Consider the following 16117-nt stretch of genomic DNA (forward strand, 5'->3'; position numbering starts at 1 on the left):
CTTTTCAAAGTCAAAAAGTCGATCACTAAACGCAGCGCATGGTCAAAAAATTTCTCTCGCTGAACGAAAATCTGTTCACCAAGACAGCTTTTCTCACTTACGCTTTTAGGTCAAAATGCCGCGTGAACAAATCTACTTCCTGTAAAAAAAACCGAGAGAAAACCAATACTCCTCTTCGAGTCGTAAAAAGACCGAGAGAAAACCAATACTCCTCTTCGAGTCGTAAAAAAACCAACAGCACGGCAATATAGCTTCGCTCAGCTTACAGCTTCGCAGCTATAAAAAAGATGTAGGAAGTAACTGATAAAATGACCACTTAAAACTTGCAATAGCAAAAAATCCCATTAAATATGCGCGTCAGTTTTAAAAACGATGTAATAATTCGAACAGAAAAGCCAAGTAACCTCTATCTTCATGATGTGCCAATTCGTTGTTCAACGCAGACACCAGCCGTGCAATTTGGTGTGCCGTTTGTTCACTTTCAGTGAAGTAGTGGTGAAGCATGTGCTGCTGGGCTATCAACGCATTCATTCGTTCAAATGTGGGCCACAATACACTGGATAATAAGCAGAGAGCGAGCTGGAAGCTTTGCGCGTTGTGCTGAGACCTGAAATCATTTCAATGCTGAAAAACAGCAGCAATGGCAACAAATATTGCTACAGAAACTGTTTTCTATACAACAGTTGAACTAATCAAAGAACAACTCCACTATCGTTCATATTCTGATGGAAAATATGTCTTTACCTCTCTTCTGATTCTATTCATAGAATATCAATTCAACATTTTACTTTTAAACGAACACATGGCAAAGACGAAAAGAGTCGCAAAAATGAGATTCATGGTTGCATGGCAATAGTCAGAAAAGTATTAAATGGGGAACAGCTAATTGCATTTAACATCCCATTTTGTCTGCTCTTTTCCTAACACAAGTTGTCTACCTCAATTGTTTTCAAATTAATAACTTCGATAGATAAGCCTCTTGCTATTTTTAGCCGAGTATAATTAGCTTACTTGACAAGAAGCTCTTTGAGTTCTCCGATCTCAATCTCTTGACTGGTCCTCAGATTCTCCAGCAGAGCAATTTTGTCTGTGTTCTCGCTCGCCCATTTCTGGTTATCCTACAAAACCAGTCACTTCAGTATAAAAAAGAAGACATGCACAGCAAACATGAGACAACAAAACTATTACCGCACGACTTCAATGACAAACTTCGTTCAAACGCTTTTGGCTGGGCTTTTCCCAATATGCCCCCCCCCGCACTTAGTGGTGACCATATAAAATATAGCCCCCGTTCCCTCTGAAAGACCCAAAAAAGTTTCTTCAACCTTCAGTTTCTGCTTGAGGTCTTCAACCATCAGTTGGTAATGCTCCTCTAACTGCATCTTATGGTTATTGTGAGTCTGGGTCTGATGGGCCAACTTTCCTTTCAATGACGACAATTCTGCCTCGTGTGACGAACTCAACTCGTCCAGGGCTTCGTCTTTACGCATACAGGCAAATTCGAATTTTCGAGCCTTAAATACATAACACAAATTGTACCAAAAGCGCTTCCATTTATCCCTGTGTGTGATGGTTTCAACGAAACATCAAGAACCTTAGAAGTTTTATTTATTAAAGTTTCAAAGAACGAAAGAAGAACTTACCCGACGAACTTTGCTGCTATGTCGATAAGTAATGGCCACAAAACTAAACTCGATTCTAATTTTGTTTTGGCGCTATCATTATCTTATTGACCTATCAATCATATTTCAGAAGTAAATTCTCTCCCCCCCCCATAATTTTTACTCATTTTCTGACTATCCCATATTAATTCCCAATAAATTTATGTTTAGCCGAATAAACACAGAAGTATATATAAATTCAATTTTTCTACAAGTAAATGCGAGAGTTCGAACACCTTATTATTTGTGTGAGAATGAATTGGGAATCAATATGGGATAGTCAATCATCCATCAATCTTTCAATATTTCTAATACAAACACTTTCAAGACATCTTGAAGGTGCAGCCCCAAGAAAATGACCAAATTACTACCAAAATTAAGCTCAGGTGATAAAGAACCTATAAAATATAAAGAATATAAAAATAATATACTGAATTGCTAATGGACTGACATTTTTCCTTGGTACAAAACCGTAATGCTTCCATCAATCTTTCAATACTTCTAATACGAACACTTTCAAGTCATCTTGAAGGTGCAGCCCCAAAAAGTAAGCACTCAAGCGAAATGAGAAAAATCAAATCACACATCAACTTCCAACTTAATGCCAAAACATTGCATAGACGGTACAATTGAATCAATGCAATGAGTTGACATCTTTACGTTCACGTGAGTATTTTCCTTTTTTCTTTTTATAAATGTGTTTTGTGGCGGGACTTCAGAAGTCAGGCTCAGGTCATGCTGGTTACAGATATCTTTGTTCGAAATATTCAACACATTTTCACAAAATATTCTACTGCTGAAGAGATTGCATATAGATGAAACTAACATGATCAAAACCAGAAGAATTTCGGAAGGAGAACAACCCATCTCAAAATTACAATGAGATCAGAACTTACGCAACTGATTCTGAAATACACGAACAGTATCAAAAAATTCTATAGCGCCGATTAAAAGTTTCGCAAAAATTTCGCCCAAATGTTTTGTCCTCGATCAATCAAACTGGTCAACTTTAATATTGAATTAGTTTTTTTCAAGGTTGATTTGAAATTTCAAATCTTGTAGACTTGTCTGTTTTCCCTAAAATAATTCAAAAATAGGACAATGATAACGCGGCAAGTTTGGAGACTACACTTTACAACAATAACAGGTTACATGGTAGCCACAATAAGAACATACCCGGCAGATTGCCGGAAAATAGCCGCCGTTGATTCCAATAAGCATGATTAGGATTGAAAGAATAGAAAATATTGAAAAAAAAAAGATTTTTGTACAAAAACATTTTTCAAGTCGATTTATTTTGATGACATTTCGTAGTTGAACATAACGTACTTCTGTTTCTTCGAGAGAGGCTAGAGGGGCTACTATCAATACCAATAAGCATTAGAGATAATAACTAAGGCTTATAGGAACGACGTTCAAATGGCGGGCATCTAAAATTGAGCTTTATGGGTTTATCCCGTTTCTACTTCTGACTTCAATTTTTTATACTTGCTGAGCAACTGATGTTCAATATCGCTTTTAGCAGAATGAGAGAAGAGAGAAACTAGCCTAGAGAAGTCAAAAAGATTTCACGCAAAATGTTGAAAAAAGAAGATGAGAAGATGAGGGCGGCTATTAACAAGCTTCTATTCAAATCCCACTTAAAGCATTAAAACAAAAAAAACAGGCAAAAAGTCATTAAATTGGGTCATGAAAAAATCAGCAAAACTGATCAAAAACCTCCAAATTAGCATTAAACTCAAATTAACAACCTGAAACCCTCAATTCCTATTGACACAAGCCTAAAGCTAATACAATATCATACTCAAACCTCATAAACATCAAAAGTTGCAAAAACACTGCTTTTAAAAGCCGCATGTGAACAAAAAATTTCGCTCGCTTAGAGAAAATTTTTTCGCACATCAATTTCTCGCTCTCTCAAAAACAGCAGTATGAACAAAAACCACTCTCTTTTCGCTCCGCTCTTCACTTTTATTCAGCACCAAAATCACTCCAAATTTTTTCACGCGTTTCATTTCCCGCTTCAAAAATCACTCCAATAAAATTGATTAAAAAAGGGACTTCTCCAATACTCCTCTTCGAGTCGTAAAAAGACAGCGCCCCAATATAATTCAAATTCTTTGAATTGTAAAAAAAATAGGAGCGCTATAATAGCCGGCTGAGAAGATGAGGGCGGCTATTAAAAAGAACCATAAGTCTAACCTTGTCGGTTAACGATTCACAACAGCAGTATGAACAAAAACCACTCTCTTTTCGCTCCGCTCTTCACTTTTATTCAGCACCAAAATCACTCCAATTTTTTTCACGCGTTTCATTTCCCGCTTCAAATTCAAAAATCACTCCAATAAAATTGATTAAAAAAGGGACTTCTCCAATACTCCTCTTCGAGTCGTAAAAAGACAGCGCCCCAATACAATTCAAATTCTTTGAATTGTAAAAAAAATAGGAGCGCTATAATAGCCGGCTGAGAAGATGAGGGCGGCTATTAAAAAGAACCATAAGTCTAACCTTGTCGATTAACGTTTTGTATGCCAATGTGTAGGCATCCAGCTGTTCCATCACGTTGTTCACAATCAGTTCCCACTCTGAGAACTCTGTCACGTTTGGATCCATTCCAAGACCAACTGCAGAATTTGTGCCTCTCGGGGTTTCTGAGCTCTCAATGTTCAGAGAGCGAAGAGATGCCAATTTAACTCCCACCGAAAGCAGCTGCTTCTTTTTGGTCTAAATCATGAAAAAAGAACATTAAACTGGTTTTCAGCAGCCATCTGTATTTAAGCTAACAGAAACATCAGACTAACTGGAGATTTCGATTGCGGCAGAAAATTGAGTCATTGACCCGTTTTTAATTGTCACCAGTTTTCTAAAGTGAGACATTTATCAATTCTGCTACTAGCACCATCGTCGTTGATGACCCTTTCGTGTATTGCTTATGTTATTGATAAGGTTAGAATTTCATGCCTTGGCTTGAAAATGGGAGGAGCATAACGAGATAATTATGAAGTTACATTAGCTCTCCTATTTCTCATTTAAGTAACCTTTATAACAAAAAGCATCCATTTGAACATGATATAACGTCTGAATCACTGCTTTAACAGTTTGATCTCGACCTGTGAATCAATTAGAAAAAGAAACCAATAACCACTCGTCACGTGCCCGACTGATTTCAGGTGACAAAAATGACAAGAGTGATATAACACTAAATCAAACTTACTGCGGTGCATTATGCACACAAAACTCATTCATAGCAATCTTGAAACACGATTATTCTTGCGTTCATTCTTTAGTGTCAGCTAGAGACGATCTCTTTGGAGAACAGAAACAATCCGAACAATAACACATACCAAGGTTTTTAGCTTGCTTTAAATCCTTTCCATAAATGCTATCTAATGTTTAAAATAATGGAGTAGATAATTATTAAGATTGAATAGAAACCCTCCCGACTAGGATTTGAACTCACCTCCTCTTCGAGTTTAGCCTTCTTCTTGTACACCAGCATTTGATCACTCAACTTGTCTGCTCTCGATCTCTGTTTCTCGTGAGCCTCCAAATTCTCCCTCGCCTCTTGACTTGACGAAGATACTTTTTGGGTCAGTTCGCAGTTCTCACGCTTCAATTTGGCAGCCTTTGAAAGAACATAAAAATATTCATTTATTCGCCATTCAATAGAAAAAGTGCATAAAATGAACACGAAAGGTATTTGGTAATAGTGCGGGCTGCATTGTCTATCCTTTTCTTAGGACTCTGTCAATCCTAAGAACAAAAAGAGTGGGCAAATAGTCGCCGAACGCCAGACAATAGCCGCGAATCATACTGCTGACCCCTAGTTAGAAGAGACCGAAAAATAAATTGTTTAAAAATAATTTTTGAACAATTAGAGCACTTTATAATTCCATTTGGAGTAACATCTATTGCCAATCGTCATGTGTTAGTGTGTAAGCACCTGAGGGCCGCAAAGAATGTAAATATTAGAAGGTTTTCAAACCTACAAGAACAAATCATAGCCGGCAGATTGCCGGAAAATAGCCGCGATAGACACTTGTGGCCTTCCATGAATTGAAACAACTAAAGAAATAAGACCTTTAATAGACCACTAGACTTTTTGGGTAAGATTTGGACTGTCACTTTTATGAGACACATGCGCCCTAATAGAGCTTTATCAAAATTAATATTCGAAATCAAAAACTCTAATACTCAAGAATTAGGGCATATACGTTTGGCACTGCTTAGATGCACACTATTGATCTTTAACAAAATTTAAAGTTCATTAAGTTATTTCAGAAGTCATTTTAACTGCAAAAGAAGTCACTGAAACTGAAAAGGTCAATTTCAAGAAGTCCGATCACAAGAATCATCGATGGAGACGACGAATTGAAGAACATCGCAGGACAAGTCCTGAATTACGAAAACGTGACATAGCTTTGTTCTGACGAAAAAAGCCGTGTTAGATGATGTCCAATGAGAACAATTAGTTTTAACACCATTGAGTTTAAGCAATTTTACAACAAGAACAAAAAATAAAGAAGACTAAAAATCAGATATTTTTTAAAGACATGGTCAAAATCGAAAAACACTTCTAAGAACTCGTCACTAATAAATTTCCTCGTGTCACTATTAAATTTCCATGTCACAACTGATGAAACCTGTCATAAATGAGGTTAAGTGATAAACTGCAAGTTTAATAAAGACTTGCAAAACTCAAAACTTCACTAATAGTTTTTAAAAACGGGCAGCGTATAAGTAAAAAAAAAGCAATAGCTATGAATTGAAAAGATATTAAACGAAACCAAAAGCAGTATTAGGAACCAATGAAAACGCTCAAGAATGAGACAAAGATACAAGATAAAGTTAACAAAAAAAACCAAAAAAAATCTATAATATTTCTTGAAAACAATTGATGTCAAATTCATAGAAGGCATCAGCTTTTAACAGAAACAAATTGATCGACTAAAATAAACCCTGTTAGCAACCTGAGGCTTGTTAGTAATGAGAACAAACGATAAGACAAAATTTACAAAAGTACAACAAAAACTCAAAAATATCTCATAATTTTTGAGAAAGTGTAGCGTTCAAGTCATGAAAACTAATAAGCTATCAACTCGAACTATGAATTGGGTGCCTTTACGCCTCATTATCAACCAGTGAGACCTCTCATTGATGATTCTAAATGATAAGACATCAGACGTAATTTTTGAAAGTGGGCAAAATTAAATATTCTAACGTTTTTTGACAAAATGTTCAGGTCATAAAAAGTTTCAACTGCCCTTTGATCAATTCTAGCAATTTGAATTGGCGCGATTTGAACACATGCGTATCATACTAAAAGGACTCAAGGAAAAGAAACTCTGAAAACAGAAGTCAAATTGACGCACGTGAAAAAAACTCCCTCTCAAAGACCGAAAACTTGTTCAAACACCGATTTCTGATTCCACTTTAAAGGTAGTTTGAAACAAATCACGCCATAAGCCTACTCTAATTTTCCCTCACTTTAGTGCTTCAGCAAGATTAAATCACCACTCTAATTTGACTTCTCACTGAAGTGAAAAAACCGAAAAAAGGTGCACAGATCTTAAACATAGCGGGCCGATTGCCGGAATAGCTGCGAAAGAATAGACCTGCTTGCCATATAATAGAGATAGAAACAGACAGATCTGAAGTGAAAAAAAAATCGACGCCGCGCAAAAAGCTAGTTAAAAAACATTCAACGATAAATTAATAAAGCTTGTTAAAATTCAACTCGCAGAAGCCTCTAATTAGGGACCTTTACCGCACATATGAAGTCCTTTGACCTGAAACAAATTCAAATTAAACTTAAATTTTAAAGTGCAAACGTCATTTTATCGAGTGAGGTAAGTCACTTATGATCAAAATCTAATCACGCAAAATATTTTTGCTAAAGAGAGTGAGAAATGACTTCACGCGCGCAAACGCCGTTAGTGAGAGGAAGAAGTCATTCAAAAAATTTGACTTCAGCTTTGCTGTGTGAAAAAATATAAAACGAAAAAGGGCGTCAGACGACGAAACAAAAAACATAACCGGAAGTCCGGATGCAACTTGAAGCGTCAAAACTACACAAAAAAAATGCAGCTGAAGCCATTACCTTTTGTATTAAACCATTAATTTATTACATGCCCAGGTCTGATTTTAAAAATTAGTGAAATTTAAACCACTGTCAACAAGAGAAACAAAATGCAGCAAAATTTTGTATTATTGAAAACTTTTGGTAACGTTAAAATAGTCCAAAAAATAGGATGCTCAAAACACTGATAGGCTCGAAAAGCTGACAGGACTCTCAATTGCCCTCAAACATTTCATGATTAAAATCTCAAAAAGATCGCGAAAGCAAACGGCAGATAATAACCTTACAAACCAAGCTAACTTTTTCAAAGAATACTCAAATTTAAGAATCAGAAAACCACTATAATTAGATTTCTATTCACCGCAATTAAGGCAAACAGAACACGAACACATACGTCTTGTTTGTTTTATATATATTCAAGCCATGATTTCATACTAATTCAAAAATTAAATTAATCATAGAAAAAACTTAACAGAACAACATTCAAAGCAAAAATCGTTTAAAACCAAAACAAGGACCGGAAGAAAACTGCAATCAACAGTAATAAGTGGCAATTCTTGAAAAGGCTCTTTAGCAAACTCCCTGTACTGCCTTATGTTGAATGAAATCAATTGCAAAACAAAGAAATGACGAAAATCAAAGAAAAGACTGAAATCATTCAATTTTTCAACAACTGAAAAATCAATATAACGAATATGAAAGTAGGTGCCAGGACAAAGCTGGGATGATACAAACTGGAATGTGAAGAATATGGACACAATGTAAGGAACACCGTAACAAAAAGACTACGTCTTGATTTTTGAAAGTTAAAAATCAAATCTAAAAAATCAAGAAAAACGAATACATTTCCTTGTTCAGCCACTCTAGACATATATCTAACCTCCTCAACAGAACAAAAAGAAAAAACCGAATTCAAACATGAGAAACATTATAACATTTTGCAAAAAATGGTCAAAAAATTTGCATTTATGAAAAATTTTTTAACTTTTTTTTCAAAAATTTAACGCCAAAAAATGACTGAAATTTTATTGAAACGAAACTAAAGTCCCTCATATTGCACAAAAAGACAATTTCTAGTAATTAAAACCAAAATACAAACAAAAAAACTGAAAAAAATTGGAAAAAACTACCAAAATCGGATTAGCATATGCACAATTTTTTGAAACGAAATTACATCGAGGCAGAAAGAGGCATTGAGTATATGAATTATCAAAGAGAAGTTGCCATATTAACTGATTTTTGACAAAAAAGACGGCTGAAAGATCGAAAAAAGAAAAAATTAATAGAAAAAAGCCAAAAATTAACTAAAATATCAAGAAAAATGTGCCAATTTTGCACTTCAAACGCATTTTCAGGCTCTGCAAAACACTTTGGTATCAATTTCCCAGGTTTACATTTCAATATAGCATCAAAGAAAAGTCATTTCTACAAAAAAAAAACAAATTACCAGCAAAAAATGGGCCACAGAGACGAAAAACCGCTAAAAACGGTTATCTAGAAGTGCCATTCAGTCAAAAACTACTTTTCAAAGTCAAAAAGTCATTCACTAAACGCAGCACATGATTAAAAAACTTCTCTCGCTCGGAAAAAATTAGTTCACACGGCAATTTAGGTCAAAACATCGTCTGAACGAATAGTTCCTCTGGTAAAAAAAAACCTAAGAAAACCAATACTCCTCTTCAAGTCGTAAAAAACCAAGAGCACCGCAATATAGCTCCACTCAGCTTACAGCTTTGCAGCTATAAAAAAGACAGCACACCAATACGATCCAAATCCTTTGAATTGTAAAAAAAAACCACGATGTCCCCAATAATAGCCACTATGGCTTCTCGGCTATTAAAAAGGATAATGTTCTCCATCCATTCAAATATACCTCGTGTGTTTTTGTAGCCAACTGCTCCTTCAGCTCATCTAATACTCGTTTGCTATGTTCAACTGCCTCTTTGTACGATTCAACCTCTGTTGATACTGCCTTCAGCCGATCAACCAGAGCCGTATTCTGAAACAAAACTGTTAACAGGGTACGCCGCATGTGTGAGCTGAATGCATGTCTTAATATCAGAAAGAGAATAAAAAGAGCTTTGAATGATACTCAAAAAAACAAAGTCGGAAGACTGCCAAAAATCTGCGGAACAGACTCACATGATAAACAACATAGATAGCAACAGATACAGAATTGAGTTGATTCAGTTGCCAAACTTTTTAAAGACTAAAACGTTTTCAAACTAACTGTTTTTGAAATGAGAGTGTTATATTAATGGTAAATTGAATTTTTCTAGCTAATTTCTCGCTAACTAACAACAAAAAAAGATTAATGTAACTAGAAATTTGCAAACAAAAACTAAGAGAAACAACCTAAAATTACCTGCTTCTGTTGTTGCATAATCTCCAGTTCTTTCAAAACACCTGATATCAACAAAATTGTTTCCCGCAAAAAAAAACAAGAAAAAATTTTAGTGAACAACTCGCTTCAACAATCAGCCCCATGTTTTTAATGTTTTTCCATATCACAAAAAAGTTGAAATTCGTCTGGTAGAATGAGATTATGATTCACCTGAAAAAAGCGAAAACACACAGAATAACATAGCTGGCGGATTGTTATAAAACGGCAACGATAGCTTCGTAGATCTGCAATTTTGAAAAAATATTTAGTAAATGCTTTTTAGTAAATGATGATAGGTTAAATTTCGATAAAAAGTCTGTAAAACTTATTACTGCCACTATTAGCTGCTCTCAAATAACCTTCGATTAGACTGCCACACACCCAGTTGAACTTATCTCCTGGAATTATAGCGGACAAAAGTCACTTTGAAAGTGAGGAAGCTCATATTTTTGAGTGAGGTAAGTCACGTAAGACCAAAAATTTAATCACACGTATCTACAACAACCTCACATAAATAAAAGTCAATTTCAAAAAGAGGAAGTCATTTTTGAGAGTGAGGTAAGTCATGTGTGACTAATAATTTAATCCGGCGAATGAACAAAAAACTCGCTCCACTAAGAGCGAAAAAAGACGTCACGCACGCACTTTAGTTGAAATTGCATGATCGAATGAACAAAAGCAGATTTGAAGTGGTTGTGACGCCATATGGTCGTATCAAATATCCTGACGACGAAATAATAAAACATAGCAGGACAAGTCCTGACGTACAATTCAAAGAAATTTCATTGACTGAACAAAAAAAACTAAACCTAGATTGGACTATGAGTGAGTTGGGAAAGCCACTTCGAGAAAGCCACTTCTGCCGGTAGCGAGAACAAAAATCAGTAGCGAGAAATGTAAACCTGATTCTAACAAAAAAAAACTAGGCCTGGAATGAACAGTGAATGGATTGGGAAAACCATTTAGAATAATATCCGATCCAAAAATCGAAAAACAGTAAGAATCAAGGTGAAATTGCCGCATAAGAACAAAAAATCACTAGCGAGAAAGCGAATTTTTGCTCAAACACCGTTTTCTCACTCTACTTTAAATTTAGAGCGAAAAAATTCACGCCGCAAAACCACTCGCTGTTTCGCTCCAATTTCTGTTTCGGCGTGACCAAAATCACTACTCCAATTTGTTTGACTTCAAAAATCATGAAAATGTGTGAACAGATCTCAAAAAAACATAGCAGGACGAGTCCTGACGGGCAATTCAAAGAATTTTCATTGACTTAACAAAAAATAGACCTAGATTGGACTATGAGTGAGTTGGGGAAGCCACTTCTGCCGGTAGCGAGAACAAAAAATCAGTAGCGAGAAATGTAAACTTGATTCTAACAAAAAACTAGGCCTAGAATGAACAGTGAATGGATTGGGAAAACCATTTAGAGAAAAATCCGATCCAAAAAATTGAAAAACATTAAAAACCGAAGGTGAAATTGCCGCATGTGAACAAAAAACCACTAGCGAGAAAGCGAATTTTTGTTCAAGCACGATTTTCTCACTCTACTTTGAAATTAGAGCAAAAAAATTCACTCCGCAAGACCACTCGCTTTTTCGCTCCGATTCCTGTTTCGGCGTGACCAAAATCACCACTCCAATTTGTCTTCAAAATTCATGAAAATGCGTGAACACATCTTTAAAAAAAGACAGCGCCCCAATACAATTCAAGTTCTTTGAATTGTAAAAAAACCAAGAGAAAGCCAATAATAGCCCCAGCTATCGCTGTGCGGCTATTAATAAAAGAAAGCACAAGAAGTGATTTGACGTGATCGTGACGTCATATGCTTGTTACAAAGATCTCGACAAAATTAATAAAAAAAGGTAGTGGCCCCAGCAATCGCTTTGTTATAAAAAAGGTAAATTTCAAAAATCTACAGACTTTTCTCAAAACCTAGAGCCACCAAATTAAATTGATGTATTCTTTTTTACAGCATTTTTATCAATAGCCGCGAACCAATAGTGAATACAGTATTGATCTGCTTTTGGATTTTACGATCTAGAAAATTTGAGTTTATGTGTTAATTATTCCAATCTGTTCAGACGTTTTCCTAGCTTTGATTTTAGTCACGCTGATGTAATTAGAAGCCAAACGCGAGTAATGTTCACACTGAGCATTTTCTTCAAGGTGGAGTGAGGAAATGATAGAGTCTTGATAGAGTTTTTCTGCATGCCGAAACTTTCATTCTACAGATTTTTAAGTGTTTCGCTGCTACAAGGTGTTATAGTGGTGCACGGTTTCAACTGTTCGAATCCCTCTGCAAGCAGTTAAGATTTTCTATCACTTCGGCACAATCTTATTTTTGAATTTTTAGGTTAACCTCGGCAGGATTCAATCTTAAAAAATTGGCAGTTTTGCCCCAATTTGAGATTTAATTTTATACATGTTTTTTTTATTAAACGTTGGAGTATTTTTGATTTTTACCCGCTCGTGTATGTTTTTTTCGAAATCTGAAAACCGAATATCATCTGCTTTCTAAGGAGACAAAATTAGAGCAACTGTGCGGTTTCAGTTGCTAGCTCTGTTTAATTTTTCAAATGTCTTTTCAAATTTTCCGCGCCTTTCTTTTTATTCTGTCGCCAAATCTCATCAGTCTTAAACAGTTAATGGAAAGATTCAGCATGTTCTATAATTGTGAAAAATTTAACGTTGATAGATTTTGTTATAGTGTTAGGAATTTTAAATGACTTTCAGACCTATTTTCAATTAGATTTCGAATCTGCTAAATTCCTAATTGATGTCCTTTTCGTTATTCTGCCTCTGATTGGTTTTCAAAGCTACTGCATGCGAGCATTTTTAAAGCGGCATTAACGATTCATAATCAAATGACTATTGATTTTGAAGATTTCGAAAACGTTTTTGATTTATGGTTCAGGACTTGCCGCTTTGTTAAGCCGTTGCCCTTTGTGAAACCATTTTTTCACCGTTCTAGAGCTGGAACCAGTAATTTTGTTCAGTGACTTCAGTCACTTACTTCAGTGACATCAAAATGAAATTTTCCTTTTGAACAAATTTTCGAAACAAATTGAATGTCTAATACAAAATAGGGTTTAGTAAATTAATGAAACTTAAAAACAAAAACTGGAAAATATCTTCGTCTTAAGTAATTTGTGAAAGCGATTTTTTTAAAATTTGACTTTTTATTCTGAGCGTGTTGGTGTGATTCCGGTTTATTTAAGTTCGAAGTTTCAAGCAATTCGAGAACACGCGATTAATAGCCACAAAAATAATTAGTCAAACAAGGGAAACTGCATGTTCTGGAGTTATATTTCAAATCAGATACCTTGTTTGATTTCTGTTAAACAGAAAAGGCATGGTTTTAGGTGGATAATTGGAAGTGTGTAACGAAACAAGGGAAACAAAAAACAATTCGTATTTCGTTAACAATTTCAAATTAATTTTGAAGATCATTTATTTCAGTGTTTTACTTTCGTAAGGGTTTGTTTCAAAGCCAAAAGTTTTTACTTGTTGATACAAGTAACTTTTTGATAAAAGTAACTGGTTGATTAATTTCGCCATTAATATGATCTAGAAAGCAGTCGTGTTTTAAAAATCAGAAGTTTTTAAGTAAAAAGCGAAGCTCTTTTAGACTTTGCCTAATGGGCGTTTATCAAGCCAAAAAAAAAACATAGCTGGCAGACTGTCAGAAAATAGCCGCAATAGCTTGGTAGATCAGCAGTTTTTGCGTCCTCTATTAGCTGCTCTCAAATAACCTTTATTTAGAGTGACACACAAACCCATTTGAACTTGTCTCTTTGAATTAGAGTAAATAAAAGTCAATTTCAAAGTGAGGAAGTCATTTTGAGAGTGAGGTAAGTCAAGTGTGACCAAAAATTTAATCACGCCAATGAAAAAACATAGCAGGACAAGTCCTGACGTACAATTCAAAGAATTTTCATTGACTAAACAGAAAAACTAGACCTAGAATGGACTATGAGTGAATTAAGAAAACCATTTTTAAAAAAAAAAATCAGATAAAAAATAAGAAAAAAACAGAAAATCAATGTCAAAATGCCGCATATGAACTAAAACACCACCAGCGAGAAATGAAAATATAATTCAAACAAAAAACTAGGTCTAGAATGAGCTGTGAATGGATTGGGAAAACCACTTAGAAAAAAATCCGATCCAAAATTCGAAAAAACAGTAAAAATCAGAGTGAAATTGCCGCATGTGAACAAAAAACCACTAGCGAGAAACCGAATTTTTGTTCAAACACCGTTTTCTCACTCTACTAAAATTAGAGAGAAAAAAATTCACGCCGCAAAACCACTCGCTTTTTCGCTCCATTTCCTGTTTCGGCGTGACCAAAATCACTACTCCAATTTGACTTCAAAAATCATGAAAATGTGTGAACAGATCTTAAAAAAAAGACAGCGACCCAATACAATTCAAATTCTTTGAAATGTAAAAAAAACTCGCTCCAATAAGAGCGAAAAATGACGTCACACACGCACTTCGGTTAATATTGCATGAACGAATGAACAAAGAGCGGATTGGAAGTGGTTGTGACGTCATATGGTCGTAACAAAAAATCGCGACGAAAAAGCATAGCCAGAAGAATTCCGGAAGCGACTCGAAGCGTCAAAACTTCACAAAAAACAGTAATTGCAGCTGAAGCCATTACCTTTTGTATTAAACCATTACCTCATTACCTCCCCAGGCCTGATCTAAAAATTGGTGAAATTTTAACCACCAAGAGAAACAACACGTAGAAAAAATTTTTTATTCAAAACGTTTGGTAACGTTAAAAAAACCTGAAATAATTAGGATGGTCAAAATACTGATAGGCTGAAGAAACTGAGAGGGCTATCAATTGCACTCAGATAATTCATGAATCTCAAAAAAGATCGCGAAAGCAAACGGCAGATAATAATCTTAGAAAATAAGTTAAATTTTTTAAAAAAAAGAAAAAGTTAAAGAAAAAAGAAAAGAAATAAGTTAAAAAAGAATGCTCAACTTTAGGAATCGGAAAACCACTATAATAAAATTTCAAATATCTTCAATTGAGACAAAAAACAGGCACTCTTTTTCCTTGTTGTATATATGCTCGACAACATGATTTCATACTTATTCAGAAATTAAATTAATCATAGAACAGACATAAGCAACAGAATAACATTCAACGGCAAGAAGTTGTTTAAAAACAATACCAAGGCCGGAAGAAAACTGCAGTAAATACTAATAAGTGGTGTCTAGCACACTCTCATTACCGCCTTATGTTGAATGAAGCCAATTGCAAACCAAAGAAATGACAAAAAACTAAGAAAAAGCTGAAATCATTCAATTTTTTAACAACTGAAAAAATCAACATAACCAATATAAATGTAGGTGCCAGAACAAAGCTACAACGATACAAACTAGAATGTGAAGAATATGGACACATGTAAGGAACACCGTAACAAAAAGAGTAATTCTTGATTTTTGAAAGTTAAAAATCAAATTAAAAAATCAAGAAAAACGAATACATTTCATTGTTCAGCATTCGAGATATAGAAAAGACAACGAGTCATCCTAGACAAAGATCCATCCTCCTGAACATAACAAAAAAGAAACAGCAGAATTCAAAAATACCAAACATTGGAACATTTTGCAAAAAATGGTCAAAAAATTTTAAGACTGCATTTATGAAAGAAATTTTAACTGAAAAACTTGACGCCAGAAAATGATTGAATTTTAATTGAAACGAAATTAAAGTCCCTCATGTTGCACAAAAAGACTATTTCTAGTAATTAAAACCAAATTGCAAACAAAAGACAAAAATTGGAAAAAAATACTACCAAAATCGGATTAGTATATGTACAATTTTATAAAAAACAATATTACATCGAGGTAGAAAGAGGCGTTGAGGATATGATTTCTCAAAGGGGAGTTGCCCTATTAACTGATTTATGACAAGTAGACGGCTGAAAGATTCAAAAATGAATAAATTAAAAGAAAAAAGCCAAAAAA

The 16117-nt window shown here is 34.8% G+C and overlaps 1 protein-coding gene across 1 annotated transcript in view; it reads right to left on the reverse strand.

Annotated features, from left to right (window-relative positions):
• Nucleotides 1-16117, reverse strand: part of LOC142350893 (uncharacterized) — a 125096-nt gene that overhangs the window by 68764 nt on the left and 40215 nt on the right. Inside the window, exons 11-16 of the mRNA XM_075402896.1 lie at nucleotides 9614-9739; nucleotides 5122-5286; nucleotides 4170-4385; nucleotides 1326-1514; nucleotides 1012-1118; nucleotides 405-607 (exon numbers count right to left, since the gene is read on the reverse strand). Coding sequence (XP_075259011.1) covers nucleotides 405-607; nucleotides 1012-1118; nucleotides 1326-1514; nucleotides 4170-4385; nucleotides 5122-5286; nucleotides 9614-9739 — 1006 coding nt within the window. The remainder of the gene's footprint in view (nucleotides 1-404; nucleotides 608-1011; nucleotides 1119-1325; nucleotides 1515-4169; nucleotides 4386-5121; nucleotides 5287-9613; nucleotides 9740-16117) is intronic.

This window comes from Convolutriloba macropyga, chromosome 12 (assembly GCF_964194025.1).
Source record: "Convolutriloba macropyga chromosome 12, txConMacr16.3, whole genome shotgun sequence".
Classification (NCBI taxonomy): domain Eukaryota; kingdom Metazoa; phylum Xenacoelomorpha; order Acoela; family Convolutidae; genus Convolutriloba; species Convolutriloba macropyga.